This window comes from Mirounga angustirostris, unplaced genomic scaffold (assembly GCF_029215605.1).
Source record: "Mirounga angustirostris isolate CCGP_5_RB_7025 unplaced genomic scaffold, mMirAng1.0.hap1 SCAF_9, whole genome shotgun sequence".
NCBI classification, from domain to species: Eukaryota; Metazoa; Chordata; class Mammalia; order Carnivora; family Phocidae; genus Mirounga; species Mirounga angustirostris.
The window spans coordinates 48,485,208-48,503,136 of record NW_026991717.1 but is presented as its reverse complement, the minus strand read 5'-3'; the positions used below and the strand labels follow the sequence as shown (position 1 = coordinate 48,503,136).

At 32.6% G+C, this 17,929-nt stretch overlaps 1 protein-coding gene across 15 annotated transcripts in view; it reads right to left on the bottom strand.

Moving 5' to 3' along the window:
* Window positions 1-542: 542 nt before the first annotated feature.
* ZNF280D (zinc finger protein 280D) overlaps window positions 543-17,929 on the bottom strand; it is a 303,349-nt gene continuing 285,962 nt past the window's right edge. For 14 of the 15 annotated variants that reach the window (XM_054513529.2, XM_054513531.2, XM_045900008.3 and 11 more), the window contains 2 exons: window positions 4,147-4,202; window positions 543-1,324 (listed from right to left, as the gene is read on the bottom strand). In XM_054513529.2, coding sequence (XP_054369504.1) covers window positions 700-1,324; window positions 4,147-4,202 — 681 coding nt within the window. In that variant the 3' untranslated portion in view covers window positions 543-699. Of the gene's footprint in view, window positions 1,325-4,146; window positions 4,203-12,023; window positions 14,595-17,929 lie in introns of all 15 variants that reach the window. The other variant, XR_010405014.1, reaches the window with a different exon arrangement.

Sequence of the window (17,929 nt, the reverse complement as noted above, 5' to 3'; positions counted from 1 at the left end):
CACAAATATAAATTTATTATCTTAATAATTTCACTTTCACTGAAAGTTTAATTAAGGTAAGTTTACAGCCTGGCAGGCTAACACTTGTATGGAGGTACACAGATTCAAATATTCTGTTTACATGCTTCTGACAGTCTGGAATGTTATATTAAATCCAAAATTAATTTTACGTTCATCCAAATTCTCATTAGATCAATTAATTTCGCACTCTAAGCATGCTCCATTTACCAGCATTATACTCAAAATGAAGCCTTTATTCCCAAAAGGTGTGGGGTTTCCAAATCTCTTCCTTTAAGTTAACTGAAAAGAATACATAGGTAATAAAATCTTTTAGTTTAGGACTGATGGAAGTTTCAAAAGCTTTATTATTATAATTGATATTCTAATAATCAATTTGTACTGGCCACCAAGTTCTCCTCACAAACCATCAAATGAGACTTTTCCATTGCAAACTTAACTTCCACTAAAATCCTGTTATGTTTTAAAGGCTTCTTGGAAATCCACAGAAATCATGCTCTTATCAGTGAATTGATTTCTTTAAGAACCTAGGTTCAACATACAGGTAAAATGTATATGAATGACTTCCTTCACATTTTTCTCTTTCTGAACTCTACATAACAGCACCTCTGAGCTCACCTGATAGCACTGTTCCAAATGTTCTTACCGTTGGTACACTAAACTTAGAATGACTACTAAATTTCAACTTCTTTCTTTTTCATCTGCCAGGTCTACTGTTGTCTCTGTTGTGCTACGGCTATTTTCTCCAGGAACACTGTCAGTTTGATCAGATACTAAGTCATCAGTCTTGGCTGAAGGATCACCACTACCTTTCTGAAGAATCTCTGTGGCTTCATACTCAAGTACCTCTGATGGAGTCAAAGGTTCTAAATGAACACTGCCTTGCTCACTAACATCAGAACTAACAGATTCAGGTTCATCTCTTTTTCTCAAAAACTGATCAATGCTAACATCACCAGATGTTAACTGCAAATCCTTAATATTCTTCGAAGAAAACCTAGCTTCACTGGAGTTGGAATCTTCAATCTGATCACATGAAATTAAGTTTCCTGAACTTTGACACATCTTCAACTCTGTTTCCTGACAAATGTGCTCTATTTGTTTCTCCTTTTCTACTTTATTGGCATCAATATTTGAATCATGACTGAAGATATTCTTTAAGCCCGTTTTCTGGTCTTCGAGACAGGTATCATTTTCCTTATTTGAAACTGTTATGCTTTCTTCACTTTTTGTTGCTAATGAGCCTTCAAATGAATTTGTATCACATCCATTTTTTTCTTCCTCTGAAGAAGCTTTATCTTGTTTACTGAAAAAATAAAGCCATTTATTATCTATTTCTTCAGAACACGATATATTTAAAAACTATCGAAATAAAAACATGCTCTTAAAAAAAAAAAAAAGGTCAAGGTACATTTGCCAAAAAGGAAAAAAATAATCCAAGTCCCAAGTCCTTGCTATGTTACAATTTAGGAGTGGCCATTTTCTTAGGCAAAAGAGTGAGAAACTCCAGAGTCACATATTAAAAGGAGACCTGGGAAATCTATCAAAACTGGTTTTAGTCCTGGTAATCATTACTTTTATCTGTGCACACCCTGTCTTTAGTGGAAATTTAAGCAGTCTTATTAATTTGTATGAGTACTTTAAAGAAGAAGTGAATATATTTGGAAAAAAAACATTTTTTAAATGATTTATATATCCTCTTAGAATGTCTTACCCTATGCAAAATCAAATAAGCATTCATAAACATTTCTCTAATTTTTAACAGTTTAACTTAAAAAAACATAAATACATGCCTGAAAAAAATATATGTAAATATACAACATGCATATTATATACATAAATATATGTGTATACATAAATGTTTATGTGTATATGAGTGTGTCTGTGTGTTCTCTATTAACCTGGCATGTTAACAGAAACTATACAGTGAATCATAAAACATTAGAAACAGAACACTTTAAAGAGAATCTCCAGCTCCTTATCTAGATGTTACAATACTTATTTTATCAAAAATAAATTTAATGATTACAGATATCTTATTTCTTCTCTTAATCCACCTGGAATTTGGACTTTTTCTGAATGAACTGACAAAATATCAAAGCAATGTTATCAAATGGTCATTTATTGTTTACTAACTTATATTTATATAAGTTAAATAAGTCTGCTATTTATTTCGTTCTGATCTGTCTTTATTCTTGGGCCAATACCACCTAGTCTTACCAATTATAGTTAACAATATATTTTATTATTTAATAGAGCAAATCACCTACTATCCACTACTTTTCTCCCTAAGTTTAATAGTTTAAAAATATAAAAGACATTTGTACAAGGATGCTCATAAAAACAATGTTTAAATAGCAAATACAGAGGGGTGCCTGAGTGGCTCAGTTGATTAAGCATCTGCCTTGGGCTCAGGTCATGATCCCTGGGTTCTGGGATCAAGTCCCATGTCGGGCTCCCTGCTCAGCAGCGAGTCTGCTTCTCCCTTTGCCTGACACTTCGCCCGGCTTATGCTCGCTCTCTTGCTTGCTTTCTCAATAAATAAAATCTTAAAAAAAAAAAAATAGCAAATACAGAAACAACCTAATATCTAACAAGAGAGCAATGATTTAATAAATTATGGTAGTAAATAGAAAAATATGAATCTTCCTTTAAACATCATTGGTTTCTAAACCAAATTCCATTAGCATTTTTAACTAAATATTCATTATTAAACCTATAAAATAATTTGGAAAATGACCTATCATACATTACTTATTAATTATTTTCTATCACAGTAAGTTTTCATTTTCTTCATTTAGATCCTGTACATTTCTCATTTTTGTTATTGTGAATTAACTTTTTGTCCATTGTATTTTGTAATCACATGTTATTGGCATTCAGATTTTTATACTAAGCTACCTTAATTAGTACTCTCATTAATTTCATTCTTAGCTCATTTTCTTGGATCTTAGAGGTCAATTATACCATCTGCAAACAATTATAATATTTTCATTTAAACTTATATAATTATTATTTTTGTTCAGATCTTATTGGATTAGCTACAATTTACAGAAATGTTAAATTATAGAGAGGTGACTAGTCTGCTTTTTCAAACTCCTTCATTGAATTTTTGTTAACCACTGCCCGTGTCCCCAAATTCCAGGTGAAGAAAGGGCTAGATCATTTTTCTAGTAAAGTCTAAGAGACACCTTCATAAGGCCTTATTCCATCATTTTCTTTTCAGGGGCAATGGATTAATTAATCTCATTCAGTTAAAAAGCACCCTACACCTGATGCTGTACAGCTATATATAAGATACACAGCATAAAGATAGACATGGGGAAATTACTTAATTTAAAAGACAAAATAAAATTATCTTTATCTGCAATTAAGTTCTACTTAGAATGTTAGATTCTCTTTTGCTAAGAAAGCTTCTAAAATAAGATAAAAACAGAGAGGGAGGCAAACCAAGAAACCCTTAACTATAGAGAAAAAGTGAGGGTTGGTGGAAGGAGGTAGAAATAGGTGATGGGCACTAAGGAGAGCACTTGTTATGAATAGCACTGGGTGTTATATGCTAGTGATGAATTACTAAATTCTACCCCTGAAACGAATACTATTCTATATGTTAACTAATTTGAATTTAAATAAAATCTTGAAAGTAAAAAAGAATGTCTTGTGGTCTTTAGTGTTGATCAGAGCATTAAATTTTTTAAAGCCAATCCCTGAAGTTTGAAACTTTTATGTTAAGGTCCCACCACAGAAGTAGCTTTATAAAGCTTTTGAAAATACTTTAGCAAGAAAAGATTTTAATATTACCTGTTTGCAAAAATTGTCCCTACTTTGTAACTTGTAGGATCTTGTAATTGTTTTCATTTAATAGGGGCAATTAAAATATGTTGACATTTACTAGTAAAAATTTTTTACTAGTTAAAAATTTAACAACTATAAGATGTTTAAAGGATGTTGAAAAGATTTCAAAATTAAGGATCTGCAGTATGTTTTTGTTGTATTAAAATTCCAATTTTTATTTTAGTTAAAACTAAAATAACATATAAAATAAAATGTCAACTAAAATAACACAGGCCAAGTATCAGCTTTTTAAATACTTTAATTTCAAGAGATTCAGTTTTTCCTTATATTTACCTTTCAGAATTTGATGTTTCTGTTTCTCCTTGAGCCATATTAGGTCTTGCAATTTCCTGAAATGATTAAGAATATGTTTCTTTTATATTCATGGTTAAACTTAAATTAAATTACTTTAATTATACTAAACTTTCTGGATTAAAGGAACTTAAGTGTGCAACCTAATATAGCAAAGAAATAGAAAAACAGTTTATTAAAGTATGTATTATATAATAATTCTCAAAATTAAAAGCAGAATTTAAAAAAATCTTTAAAAAAATACCTATAAGAATTTCAGTGTACTAGAAGTTTCTGAATCAAGGTCATGAAGCAGTTATCCAGCTATAACAATACTTGCTTTTCTTAGACTCTATGTAAAATGTGCATGATAATTACAATTAATTGAATAGAAAACTAGTAAAACACAATGTGAATTTGAATAACAAGTTGTATCCAAAGTATTTTATACAAACATATTAAATACAAACACCTATATGAAACATATCTGAAATTATGGTTTCATATTTGGAGTACTATTAACCCTTCTATTGTCAAACCAAGTAATATGAGATGATAGACAAATTAAATATTTTGCTGACTTGAAATGTTTTATAGGGAGAAAAGAATACAGTAAAACTTCAGTGAGCCAGAGGCCAGCCTAACAGTTCGTAACAATTACCAATTATTAAGTACATATGATGCGTGAGGTACTATGTTAAGAGCTTTACACTATCTCATTTAATCCTCATATTAGACATTCTCAATTCCATTTTTATAATAGGAAATACAACTACGTAGGTTAAGTAGAAAACCCCAGGCAATAACCACAATAAATGGTGAAGATCCAAATCTAGGTCTAGCTCTTAACTAGTACAGTGATTGACTGAGGCCTGTGAAATTGATAATGGTGTATTAATCACATATGTTTATTTTTTTTTACTCTCCTAAAACTCTGCTAAATGAGGCAAAGACATAAAACATTTTCATTCATAAAGACCATGAAAACACCAAAGCATAGTAACTGTCAACGAGATGTCAACAAATTTTTAGATGGAAAGTGGCTGGAGAAGCAGAAGTTGACTTTGCAACATGGAGGAATTTACAACTAAATATCTGAGTAGGGGAGTGCAAGGAGAAGACAATCAATTTGCTCAGAGAACTGAAGCAATCTGGTATCTGAAGGAATTCAGTACAAGATCCAGTACATAAAAAATAAAAATGAAGCACAAGGACTGCTGAGAAATCTAAATGCTCTTTCCCTAATTCACACAACAGATACCTATCCTTTCCTCTACCACAGAGGCTAAAGTAACTTTCTGAACTAGAGACAATTTAGACTTGTGAACACCAGGAATGGCAAAGGGAAGCCATGAGGAACTGAGAGAAAACAGAAAAATTTAGTCCAAGTCCATAAACTGAATAAAGGTCCCCACAGTTCTTCTCCTTGCCTGGCTCCCAGAATGCCAGCAGCTGGAGGAATCACTCTTCACCACCAACAGCCAGAATCTAGAAGATTCTTCTCTGGAGAAAATTATCAGCCTCAAGACAGACAAGGCTTCCCTTATGACTTTGAGAGCATCTTCCTCACCAAAGAATCAGTCAGCTCAGCATCTGATTTTCCTATGGTGAAGTCTAAACAATTCCCATACAGACCATGCAGATTGTGTAGAGCACTAATACAGGAGGGTTAACTAACCTTCACATTATAATCCGTGGCAGGAGTGTGTTTCACAGACACCCCGGACCTCCAAGACACTTTCAGGAGGCAGGTGAAGTTAAAACTCTTGGTGCAAAAGCCATAGTGAGTAAACGTGCTGGCATGCTGGCATCTTAACATGAAATCAAGGCAATGGCATCAAGCCAAAACTACACTAGTTATCACTGTATTCTTCACTGGCAAACACCAGCAGTAAAATTCACTGTATTAAATATCAATCTTTGAGCTCCTGTCTTTCTAATATTCTGTGTGATAAAAAAGGAAGTATGCATAAAGCATTGCTATTGTGACTGAAACACTTGGGTCTATGATTGAGTTGCAAGGTGAAGTTTGGCACAATTTTTTCAAAGAACATCATTTTTATTTTAAAGGATGACTGTCCAAACTATGACTATTTATACTTGGTTATTTAGGAGATATTTTCTTGAAAATTGACAAAGTGCACCTATCACATCAAAGAAAACAACTGACAGTGCTTATTCCAGTAATAAAATTCAAACAAATATTAAATTTTAGGACAACTTGTATTCACCATTGATCAGGTTTACGCTAATATTAAAGAATGACTTGGTATTATATATAAAACATGTCAACACCTGTAAAATTTATGTAACTCAGTGAACCAATATTTTTTCCAAATGATTAATCGGTTATAAAATCATGCATGAATAAAAGATCCAGACAGACCAATAGATTTTAATGTATCAAAGCATAAAAAGTTCAGTAATATGGAATGAGATTCCACATTGCAAAAAACCTTTAAGAAAACTTCCTCTTGTCTATTTTTGATGTAGTATAAAAAAAAACCACAATTATTTGAAAAGATTATTGAAGTACTAGGTAAGGCTGGATATTCTTCATATATTTCAACCACAATAACATATCACAACAGACTGAATTCAGAAACATGAGAATCCAGTTTTCTCCTACTTAACTAGACAGTACAAAGATATGCAAAAGTATAAAACAATACCAGTGTTCTAAGTTTCTTGTGTTTTAGAAAATAGTTATTTTTCAGAAAAAAATGTGTCATTTATCTAACTATATAGTAGGTTTATTAGTTTGGTTTTTATGTTACAATAGAGTTTTAGATCTCACATTTTAAATTTCTAATATGGTAAATCTAATACTTTTTGAGAGTATATATAAATAGTACCCTTTGGAGTTCTGCAGTGCACAACCTGTATGACTATATAAGGCAGCCCTGTCTCCATATTCAACAAGTCTTCAATGAACTCTGTAGTGCCTTACTCTTTAGTGTATGGGCAGCCAAGGATCACCACACCATTGAAGACATGCTTTATTTTTTATTTTTTTAAAGGTTTCATTTATTATTTATTTGAGAGTAAGAGAGAGAGAGAGCATGAGCTGGAGGGACAGGGAGAGAGAATCTGAAGCAGACTCTGTGCTGAGTGCAGAGCCAGACGCAGGGCTTGATCTTGTGACAACGAGATCATGACCTGAGCTGAAACCAAGAGTCGGATGCTTAACCGACTGAGCCACCCAGGCGCCCCTGAAGACATCCTTTAACATCAGAAATAACAAAATAAATAGGAATAAAGAAAGGAGCTAAGAGACATCAGAGATATTGCTGGGGACAAAAGGAAAAAATATAATAAACATTTAATATCCCCAAAGAAGTGTAAGATGTTATTACATCCATTAAACAAGAACAAAAATTATGAAGCGAAAAATTGAAGAATAAAAATATTAAAGAGCTCTTCAAAATTAAATATATGACAACTAAAATAAATTAAGTTTAGAAAAGATTTTTAAAAAGATTGAATGAAAAAGACAAAAAGAGGGAAGGCAAGAAAGGAAGTATCATACAATTAGAGGAGTTAATGCAGGAAATACAGTGTCACATCAATAGGAAAAATGAGAGAGAGAAAATGAACAAAGAAAAGTGAAAATTTACCAAAGAAATAATACAAGAAAATTTGCCCCAAACATATATATCCAAATTACAAAGCCTTATTAAATGCCTACCATAATGAATGAATGAAAAAAGGATTGGTGAACATATCATGAAATTTCAAAACACCAGAGATAGAGATAATCATTAAAGTTGCCAGAAAGAACAAAATAACCAAAATGCAAAGAAACTGGAGCAAGAATGGCATCAGACTTATCAAAAATAATACTTTCAAAATTGCATGGGAAAAATGATTTCTATGTACTTTAGCCAAACTATCTTTAAGTAAATATAGTTTAAAATATGCAAGGAGTGAGAAAAGATGAGCCCCTTCTGAGAGAGTTGTTAGAGAACATGTTTCATAAAAATAGGAAGTAAACTAAGAAAAAGGGAACTCCTAGTTCAGAAAACAGGATATCCAACACAAGAAAGTAGCAAAGGAAAATCCTGATACAACAAACTGCATCAGGCTTAGAGAGCAGCTAGTTTAAACTGAAGGAGATCTGAGAGGAGATATCCAAACTCTCCAACCATTTCTTTTGATGTGTGTGAACATTTGGAAAAAATACTTGCAAACATTAGACAAATAAATCACAACACTTTTTTAAAAACAGCATTAGGTGTATAGAGAACTAAACAAATGAGTCAAGATATATATTGTTTAACTCCATAAAAACAAAATAAAATATAGTAAAGGAAAAGAAATCATAGTAGTACTTCCTGGCTCAGCACACATAAAGGTCTCAAAAACTGTGATGTAACTGTGCTGAAATCAGTGCTATGCCAAGCCATATTGGAACCTGAGGTAAAAGGAAAAACGCATACCCCTATATACATATTATTCTTTTTTTTTTTATTGTGGTAAAATACACATAAAATTTACTATCATAACCACTTTTAAGTGTACAGTTCAGTGATATTAAATACATTCACACTGTTGTGTGACCATCAACAACATCCCCGTAACTTTTTTCATCTTGTAAAATTAAACTCTATACTCCAATTAAACAACTCCACATTCTCCTCTTCCCCTCAGCCCCTGACAACTGCCACTATACTCTCCATTCTTTATGATTTTGACTATTCTAAGTACCTCATATAAGGGGAATCATACAGGATGTCTTTTGTGACTAATTCATCTCATTTAGCATAATGCATTCAAGGCTTATCCTCATTGTAGCATACTGCAGAATTTCCTTCCTTTTCACAGTTGAATAATATTCCCTTGTATGTGTATACCACATTTTGCCTATTCATTCATCTATAGATGGATACTTGGTATACTTCCATATCTCAGCTATTGTGAATAATGTTGTTACGAAAATGATTGTACAAATATCTCCTTTAGTCTCTGCTTTCAGTTCTTTTGGGTATACTCAGAAGTGGAATTGCTGGATCATATGTATTTTTTCTTTTGAGGAACTGCCATACTGTTTTCCACAGTGGCTATATCATTTTACATTCCCGTCAACAGCACACAAGGGTTCCTATTTCTCTACATACTCATCAACACTTTTTTTTTTTTTTGACAGAGAGAGAGATGTATAGCGAGGGATAGGACACAAGCAGAGGGAGAGGGAGAAGGAGAGGGAGAAGCAGGCTCCCCAGAGCAGGGAGCCCGATGTGGGGCTTGATCCCATGACCCCGGGATCATGACCTTAGCTGAAGGCAGACTCTTAATGACTGAGCCACCCAGGCGCCCGTTTTTTTTGTTTTTTAAATAGTAGCATCCTAACAGGTATGAGGTGATATTTCATATTAGTTTTTATTTGCATTTCTCTAATAATTAGTGTTGTTGCATATCTTTTCATCTTAGTGGCTATTTATACATCTTCTTTGGAGAAAGTCTGTTCAAGTCCTTTACCCATTTTTTAATTGGGTTGTTTTTTGTCATTGAGTTTTAGGAATTCTCTAAATATTCTGGATATTAACCCCTTATCAGATATATGATTTACAAATATTTTCTTCCTTTTGTGGGTTACCTTTTTATTCTGTGGATAGTGTATCTGATGTACAAAATTTAAAATTTTTCATGAATCCAATTAGTCTTTTATTTCCTTACCCATGCCTTTGGTGTGATAACCAAGAAATCACTGCCAAATCCAATGTCATGGAGCTTCTATCCTATTTTCTTCTAAGAATGTTATTGTTTTCAGTCTTACATTAAGGTCCTTGATCCAATTTGAGTTAATGTTTGTATATAGTGTTAGTTAGGTAAGGTTCCAACTTCATTCTTTTGCATGTGGATATCCAGTTTTCCCAGCACCATTTATTGAAAAAGACTGTCCTTTCCCCATTGATCTTAGCTACCTTGTCAAAAATAATTTCAGCCTATATTTGAGGCTTTATTTCTGGGCTCTTTATTCTACTTCACTGGTCTATATGTCTGTCTTTATGCCAATACCACACTGTTTTGATTTCTGTAGCTTTGCAGTAAGTTCTGAAATCAGTGTGAGTCCTCCAGTTTTGCTCTTCTTTTTCAGAATTGTTTTAGCTATTTGAGGTTCCTTTAGATTCTATATAAATTTTAGGATGTGATTTTCTATTTCTATAAAAGTTTTAAAAAATGCCTTTGGGATTTTTGTACGGATTGCAATAAATCTGTAGATTGCTTTTGGTGGTATGGACATTTTAACAATATTAAGTCCTCTAATCTGTGAACATAAGTTGTGTTTCCATTTATTTATATTTTCTTTCATTTCTTTCAGTAAGGTTTTATAATCTAATTTTACAAGTCTTTCATCCCCTTGGTTAATTCTTATTTCATTCGTTTTGATGCTATTGTCAAATGGAATTATTTTTGTAATTTCCTTTTCAGACTGTTCCTTGTGTATAGAAATGCAACTGATTTTTGTGTGTTGACTTTGTATTCTACTACTTTGCTGAATTCATTTATTAGTTCTAACAGGGTTTGTTTTTTTTTTTTTTTTGGTGGACTCTTCTGGGTTTCTACATAAACAGAGTAATTTTACTTTCTTTTTTCCAATTTGGTTGCTTTTTGTTTCTTTTTCTTGACTAATTGCTGTTTCCAGGTAGAGTTAAATCTAGCTCTAAGTGTCTGCCAAATCTAGTTGGCTTACTAAGTCTTCTAGTTCCTTACTTACATCTGATTGTTCTATACATTTTAAGTGGGTTATTAAAGACTCCAACTGTTATTATAGAAGAGTCAATTCTTCAATTCTGTCAGTTTTTGCTTCATATATTTTGGTGATTTGTCAATAGTTACATAAACATTTATAATTGCTATATCTTCTTGCTGTATTTAACCTTTTATTAATATATAATGTCCTTTTTTCTTGTAACCTTTTTTCATTTAGTCTATTTTGTCTGATATTAGTAAAGATACCCATGTTCTCTTTTGATTATTATTTGCATGGAGTATCTTTTTTTCCTTTCATTTTAACTTGTGTCTTTATTTTTTTATTATTTTTTTTAAGATTTTATTTACTTATTTGTCAGAGAGAGAAAGAGACAGCACAAACATGGGGAGCGGCAGGCAAAGGGAGAAACAAACTCCCCTCTGAGCAAGGAATCCGATCAGGACTTGATCCCAGGACCCTGGAATCATGACCTGAGCTGAAGGCAGACACTTAACCGACCTAGCTACCCAGAAGTCCCTAACTTGTGTCTTTAGAGCTCAAGTGAGTCTCCCATAGACTGCATGCAGTAGGATCCTGTGTTTTTATCCATTTTGCCAACATCTGTCTTACAATTGGAGAGTTTAATCCATTTATATTTAAATTAATTACTGAAAAGGAAGGACTTATATCTGTCATTGTGTTTTTATATCCTTATAACTTTTTTGGTACTCATTTCTTCCACTACTGTTTGTTTAGTTGATTGTGATGAAATGTTTAAATTCTTTTTTCATTTCCTTTGTGTATAGTTATTTTTTTGTGTGTGGTTACCACGGGAATTACATTTAACATTCCAAGGTTGTCACCCTCTAATTTGATTTTATACCAGTTTAAATTCAATAACAAAAACTCTGCTCCTTTACAGCTCCATCCCCACCCCTTTTGGCTGTTGTTACAAAATTACATCTTTATAAACCGTGTACCCAGAAATTAATAATTATTTTAAAGGCATTAGTTTCCTAAATCATGTAGAAAACAAGATTTGGAGTTAGAAATCAAAGTTATAGTAATGCTAGATTTTATACTAATATTTTTTCTTTTAATGAATTTATCTCTTAATTCATGTAGAAAACAAAAAAAGTTACATTGTTACAATAATACTAGCTTTTATAATTGTCCATGTACTTACCTTTATTGAGATATTTATTTTTCCATATATCTTTGAGTCACTGTGTACTGTCCTTTCATTTCACTATACAGGACTTCCTTGAGCATTTCTTGCAGGGCCGATCTAGTGGTCACAAACTCTCTTAGGTTTTATGTCAGAATATCTCACTTTTGAAGGATAGTTTGTTTTTTAATTTTTTAAAGATTTGTCAGAGAGAGAGAGTGAGCACAAGCAGGGGTAGCAGCAGGCAGAGGGAGAAGCAGACTCCCTGCTGAGTAAGGAGCCTGATGTGGGACTCGATCCCAGGACCCTGGGATCATGATCTGAGCCGAAGGCAGATGCTTAACCGACTGAGCCACCTAGGTGTCCCTTGAAGGATAGTTTTAACATATATAAAATTATTGAGTTTTTTCTTTTAGCCCTTTCAATATATTGGTCCACAGCCTTTTGGCTTCCAAAGTTTCTGATGAGAAACATGTTGATAATCTTATTGAGGATCCCTTGCATGTGATGATTTGCTTCCCTCTTGCTGCTCTGAAGATTCTTTGTCCTTTGAGAGTTTGATTATAATGTGTCTCAGAGTGGGTCTCTTTAATCATCTTACTTGGAATTCACTGTGCTTCTTGATGTTTACATTCATGTGTTTCATCAAATTTGGGAAGTTTTCAGTCATTATTTCTTTATGTCTTTGTCTTTGTCTCTGTCAAATATTCTCTGGGACGCCCTTAATATTGGTCTGCTTAATGATGGGCCCCAACTGCCTTGGGCTCTGTTCACTTTTCCTCAACCTATTTCTTTTCTGTTCCTCAGACTCAATGCTTTCCACTGTCATGTCTTCCAAGTTTGCTGATTCTTTCTTCTGTCTGCTCAGATCTGCCTTTGGGTCCCCCTAATGAATTTTTCATTTTCAGTTAATATACTTCTCAGGATGTCTTTTTGGTTTCTTTTCAGCTTTTCTCTCTTTAATATTTCCATTTTGTTAATATACTGTTTTCTTGACTTTCCCCACATATTCCTTTTACTCATTGGGCATCTTTATGATAGATTTTTAAAAAATCTTTATCTAGTATATCTGCCATTAGGTCTTTTTCAGGACCCAGTTTCTATTGAGTTTTTTCCTTTGAATGGGCCATACTTGCCTGTTTCTTTGTATGTCTTGTGATTTTTGTTGTTGTTGTTGAACACTGGACATTTGAAACTAATAATGTAGTAACTTTGGAAATCAGATTATCCCCCTTCCCAGTGTCTGCTGTTTTTGTTATTGTTTTTGTTTCTTTTGATTGTTTTAGGCTGTCTCTGTTCCTGGGATCAACATGAGATATAAACCTCAGGTCTTCTCAGATCTATTCTGAGATTTTTCTGGGTAAGTACAACCACTTTCTAATTTAACCCATATATGTGATGGTCTCTGAATGTCCTAATCTTTAATGTCAGGCTCCTGAAAGGGGAAAAAGCAAAAAAATTAAGGGGAATCAAAGGTCACTGTACCTTTACATCCCCTGGAAGTCACTTCAGTTATAAAGAGAGGGGCTTGCAACAATGAGGAGAGGTGTAACCTCAATGTGTGCCCACTTCTGTGGAATGTTGTGGTGAGAAGCATCAATTAGATACAACAGCACAGATCCTCAATATCTGGAGGCCAGTATCCTTTTTGGCACTCTGGTGCCATAAGCTGTGTGCAAGCTGCTCCAGGAACATGTGCACAGCTGTCTGCCATGTGGCTGAGGGTAGGGGATGGGTAGCTGCTACTGTGCTGAGTGCTTAAATTGACCGATACTAATTGCAACATACTGCCCAAGACTTCTCCTGTGGAAGTTGCAGGCATTCAACAGACTATAGAATTCCAAAATACAGGAATATTCCATTTTATTGCACATCACAGATACTGCATTTTATTTTACAAGTTGAAGATTTATGGCAACCTTGGTGCCATCCAAGCCTGGATGACAGCATATCTGTTTACTACATAGTTTACCGAATGTTTTGAGCCCACTGTTGTGACCTACTGCTCAGAAAAAAAAAAAGATTCCTTTCAAAATATTACTGCTCATTGACAATGTACCTGTCACCCAAGAGCTCTAATGGAGATGTACAATAAAGTTAACGATGTTTTCATGGCTGCTAACACAGCATCCATCCTACAGCCCTGGACCAAGGAGTAATTTCAACTTTGAAGTCTTATTATTTAAGAAATACATTCATAAGATTATGGCTGCTTATACAAGTGATTCTTCTGATGGATCTGTGCAAAGTCAACTGAAAACCTTTTGGAAAGGATTCATCATTCTAGATGCCATTAAAACATCCATGATTCATGGGAAGAGTTCAAAATATCAACATGAATGGGAGTTTGGAAGAAGTTGATTCCAAGCCTGATGGATGACTTGGGGTTCAAGACTTCAGTGGAAGAAGAAGTAACTGCAGGTGTGGTGGAAATAGCAAGAGAACTAGAATTAGAAGTGGAGCCTGAAGATGTGACTGAATTGCTGCAATCTCATGATAAAACTAATGCTGGAGGAGTTGCTTCTTATGGATGAACAAAAAAGTGGTTTCTTGAGATGGAATCTATTCCTGGTGAAGATGCTGTAAAGACTGTTGAAATGACAACAAAAGATTCAGAATATTAAATAAACCTCATTGATAAAGCAGTGGCAACGTTTAAGAGGACTGACTCCAATTTTGAAAAAAGTTCTATTAATCAGCCAGTATCCATCAACATGGAAGCAAGACCCTTTACCAGCAAAAATATTATTACTTGCTAAAAGCTCTGATGATGGTTAGCATTTTTTGGCAACAGAGTAATTTTAATAAAGGTTATGTACATTGTTCTTTTAGATGCAATGTTATTGCATACTTAATGGACTATAAGTACAGTGTAAACATAACTTTTATATGCACTGGGAAACCAAAAAATTCATTTGACTTGCTTTATTGCAGTATTTGCTTTGTTGCAGTGGTCTGGAACCAAACCTGCAATACCTGTGAGGTATGCCTGTAGTTACATCAGACAGATTCTTCCAATACAACTGTTGTCTAGCTGGAAGATAGATTCCTGGTGCTTTCTACTCTGTCATTTCCCTAAAATCCCAGAATTTTTTTTTTTCCCTAAAGCATCAGTTGAAAAGGTGAAAAGTAGGTGTATTGAACTCACAAAAGTAACTTAAGTTTAAACACTTCTACCAAAACCAGAATTTATTATTTCACTTTACTGGCTTTAAGGTAAACATACACATCAATATTTTCAAATCTAGTTCTTTCCCTATCTTGTTTTCAAATAAGCAAATTGTCATGTTTACCAATTTCTCTTGACCAAGTGATGATTTTAAATAATTTAAAACTAACTTCAGCTTACTGAAACATCTTTTACAGGATGCTACTGTGGCTAGTATTGTTTTCATATTTTGATTAACATTTTGCTAATCAGTTTTAGAGGACCCAAATACAATTCTTAATTTAATATTACAATTTGTTGATATTGTGATAACCTATTTTACATGAAATTTCTATAGAACTTAACTTGTTAGGATATTTAAGAACGGAGTCAGTGGCTGCTTTTTGTAAATCAATGTCATTTATAAAAAATAACTTTTTTCTGGCCTAAAAATTCAAAATCTGAAGATATTTCATTTAATTTTTCATATGTATATTTCAAATATGAAGTTAGCACATTTATAATCTTAATGTCTATTCAATAAGCACTTTCCCTATAATTATCAATATTCTCACATTGATTCATGCATTTCTAATTTTTTTGTCTAATTTTGAAATTCATGTGAATATTTACATCTCTTGCTCAAGTTTTATATTCACTGAACATATTTTAAAAATTACTTTCTTTCATTTGTTGTAAGCAAAGGGACAGGCCTTTTATTAAGCATACAGCTTTATTTATGGTCATTTTTCTGATTGTAGAGTTTTATTAACTTTTGCCACTTTGTTCAAAATATCATCCCATACAGATAATCTGTGTAAAAATCTAGTACGTTTGTACCAAGATGCTTTCAAGTTCAACATAATTTTGACATTTGATATTATACCTTTTCATATTTGATAAACATCTTTTCAATTTGTATGCAAAATGTCTCAAGTGCATTTAATCTTGATGCCTATATCTGTATATGATTTTAATTTGTTTTTAAAATAGGAATATTCCATCTGCTTGTTGAATTACCCCACTCCCAAAATATATATCCTTTCTACAATACTAAAAAAGATAATCATATTTGAATTCACAGATAAGGCATTTTTTTATATTATGATTATGAACTGAGCAAGGCACAAATTTGGCATAATTATTTTTTGGGAAAAATATTGGCTTGTACACCCTTGTATACATCTGCCATATCTGTCCCATTATCATACTCCTGGGCAGGACAATTTTTATATAAATGTAATCTCTTTCTAACTTATTAATAATTTCATAAGCCAGACCATATCTACTTTTTCTTTAAAACAAAATCAGCTTTATTGAGATATAGCTGTCCAGTTTTTTCTTTTGTTTCAATCAAGTCAAATAAAACTCTCCCCTTACAATATTATTCTTAATGTAAATATAACTAAGAATCAGACACATTTACTCATAATAGATTATATCTGGTTTACAAAGAGTAAGGAAATGTATTTTGCTTCTTTTATTCTCCACAGTACTTCAGATTCAACATGATTTGCTAATAGAATATATATTTTTAAAAAATTTTACTAGACAAATAAAACACAGAATCCTTTTAATGATTAGTTATATGATTATAAGTTCCTATAAGTTCAAGTGAATTCAGAAACATTCCAACATTTGGATTCCCAATAGTTTCCTATGATCCTCCGAGAGAGAAATAATTTTCATATAAAACACATATTTAAAATCATGATACTTATTTTATCACACTCTGTAAAGCATCATCTATTAAACTATCAGTTTGAATATACATTTAAAAATACTTCCATTTTTAAAAAGCATCAAAATGAAATATGGAATTTTTGTGATCACAAATTCTTTTCAAATTTTTCCAATCTTCGAAAGCACTTTTTGAGTTACAAAAATTTAATTATTTTGTATTATTGCTAAAAAGTATGCATGAAAAACAAAAATAAGGATTCTCTGGTATAAATGAGCCAGTCACAATGAATCAACTCAAACTAGACCTTTTTTTTTTAAGACCCATCTTTTAAAATTGGCCCATCATGTAAAATAAATACCTAAAACTGCATCTTGTCCTTGGATAGGCCCGTGCTCTATTAAAAGCATTTTTATTATATTAGAAATAGATGGCCACAATTAAGAATTAAATTTCAAAAGACATCTTATTTTTTGCTCATGCTTATATTCACTAGCTTCTGAGACTTCTAACATTTCATTTTCTTTATCTTTTCCCCACAATTCAGAGAGAAGTCTTTAACTCTGAATTTCATAGTAATTCTATTCTAATAGTGTCAATATTAAAGACTTCATAATTTTCAGTAGCTGGAAAATTTTGTTTTTCCAGCCAACTTATTACAGTGCCCTATAATTCTGATCAGTTTTTGCATGTGTTTTTCATCTTCTGAACAATGCGCCACTTGACTTTTTAGATGCCATATTTAAAAAAAATTTTTTTTGGTATACATTTTCAGTATTTTTAATTAATACATACAAACATAATAAACATTTAACAATCAAATAGGTATAAACATTTGTATGAAAAATATAAAACAACAATGACTACAAACAACAGAAAATTACATACCAGGAGAATTAGATAAATGTTAAGACAGAGGAATTTGTCCCAAATCAAAGAACAAGATAAGGCCACAGCCAAAGATCTAGGTGAAACAGATATAAATAACATGCCTGATGGAGAATTTAAAGCAACAATCATTAGGATAATCACTGGGCCTGAGAAAAGAATAGAAGATATCAGGGAGACTCTTACCACACAGATAAAAGAGTTAAA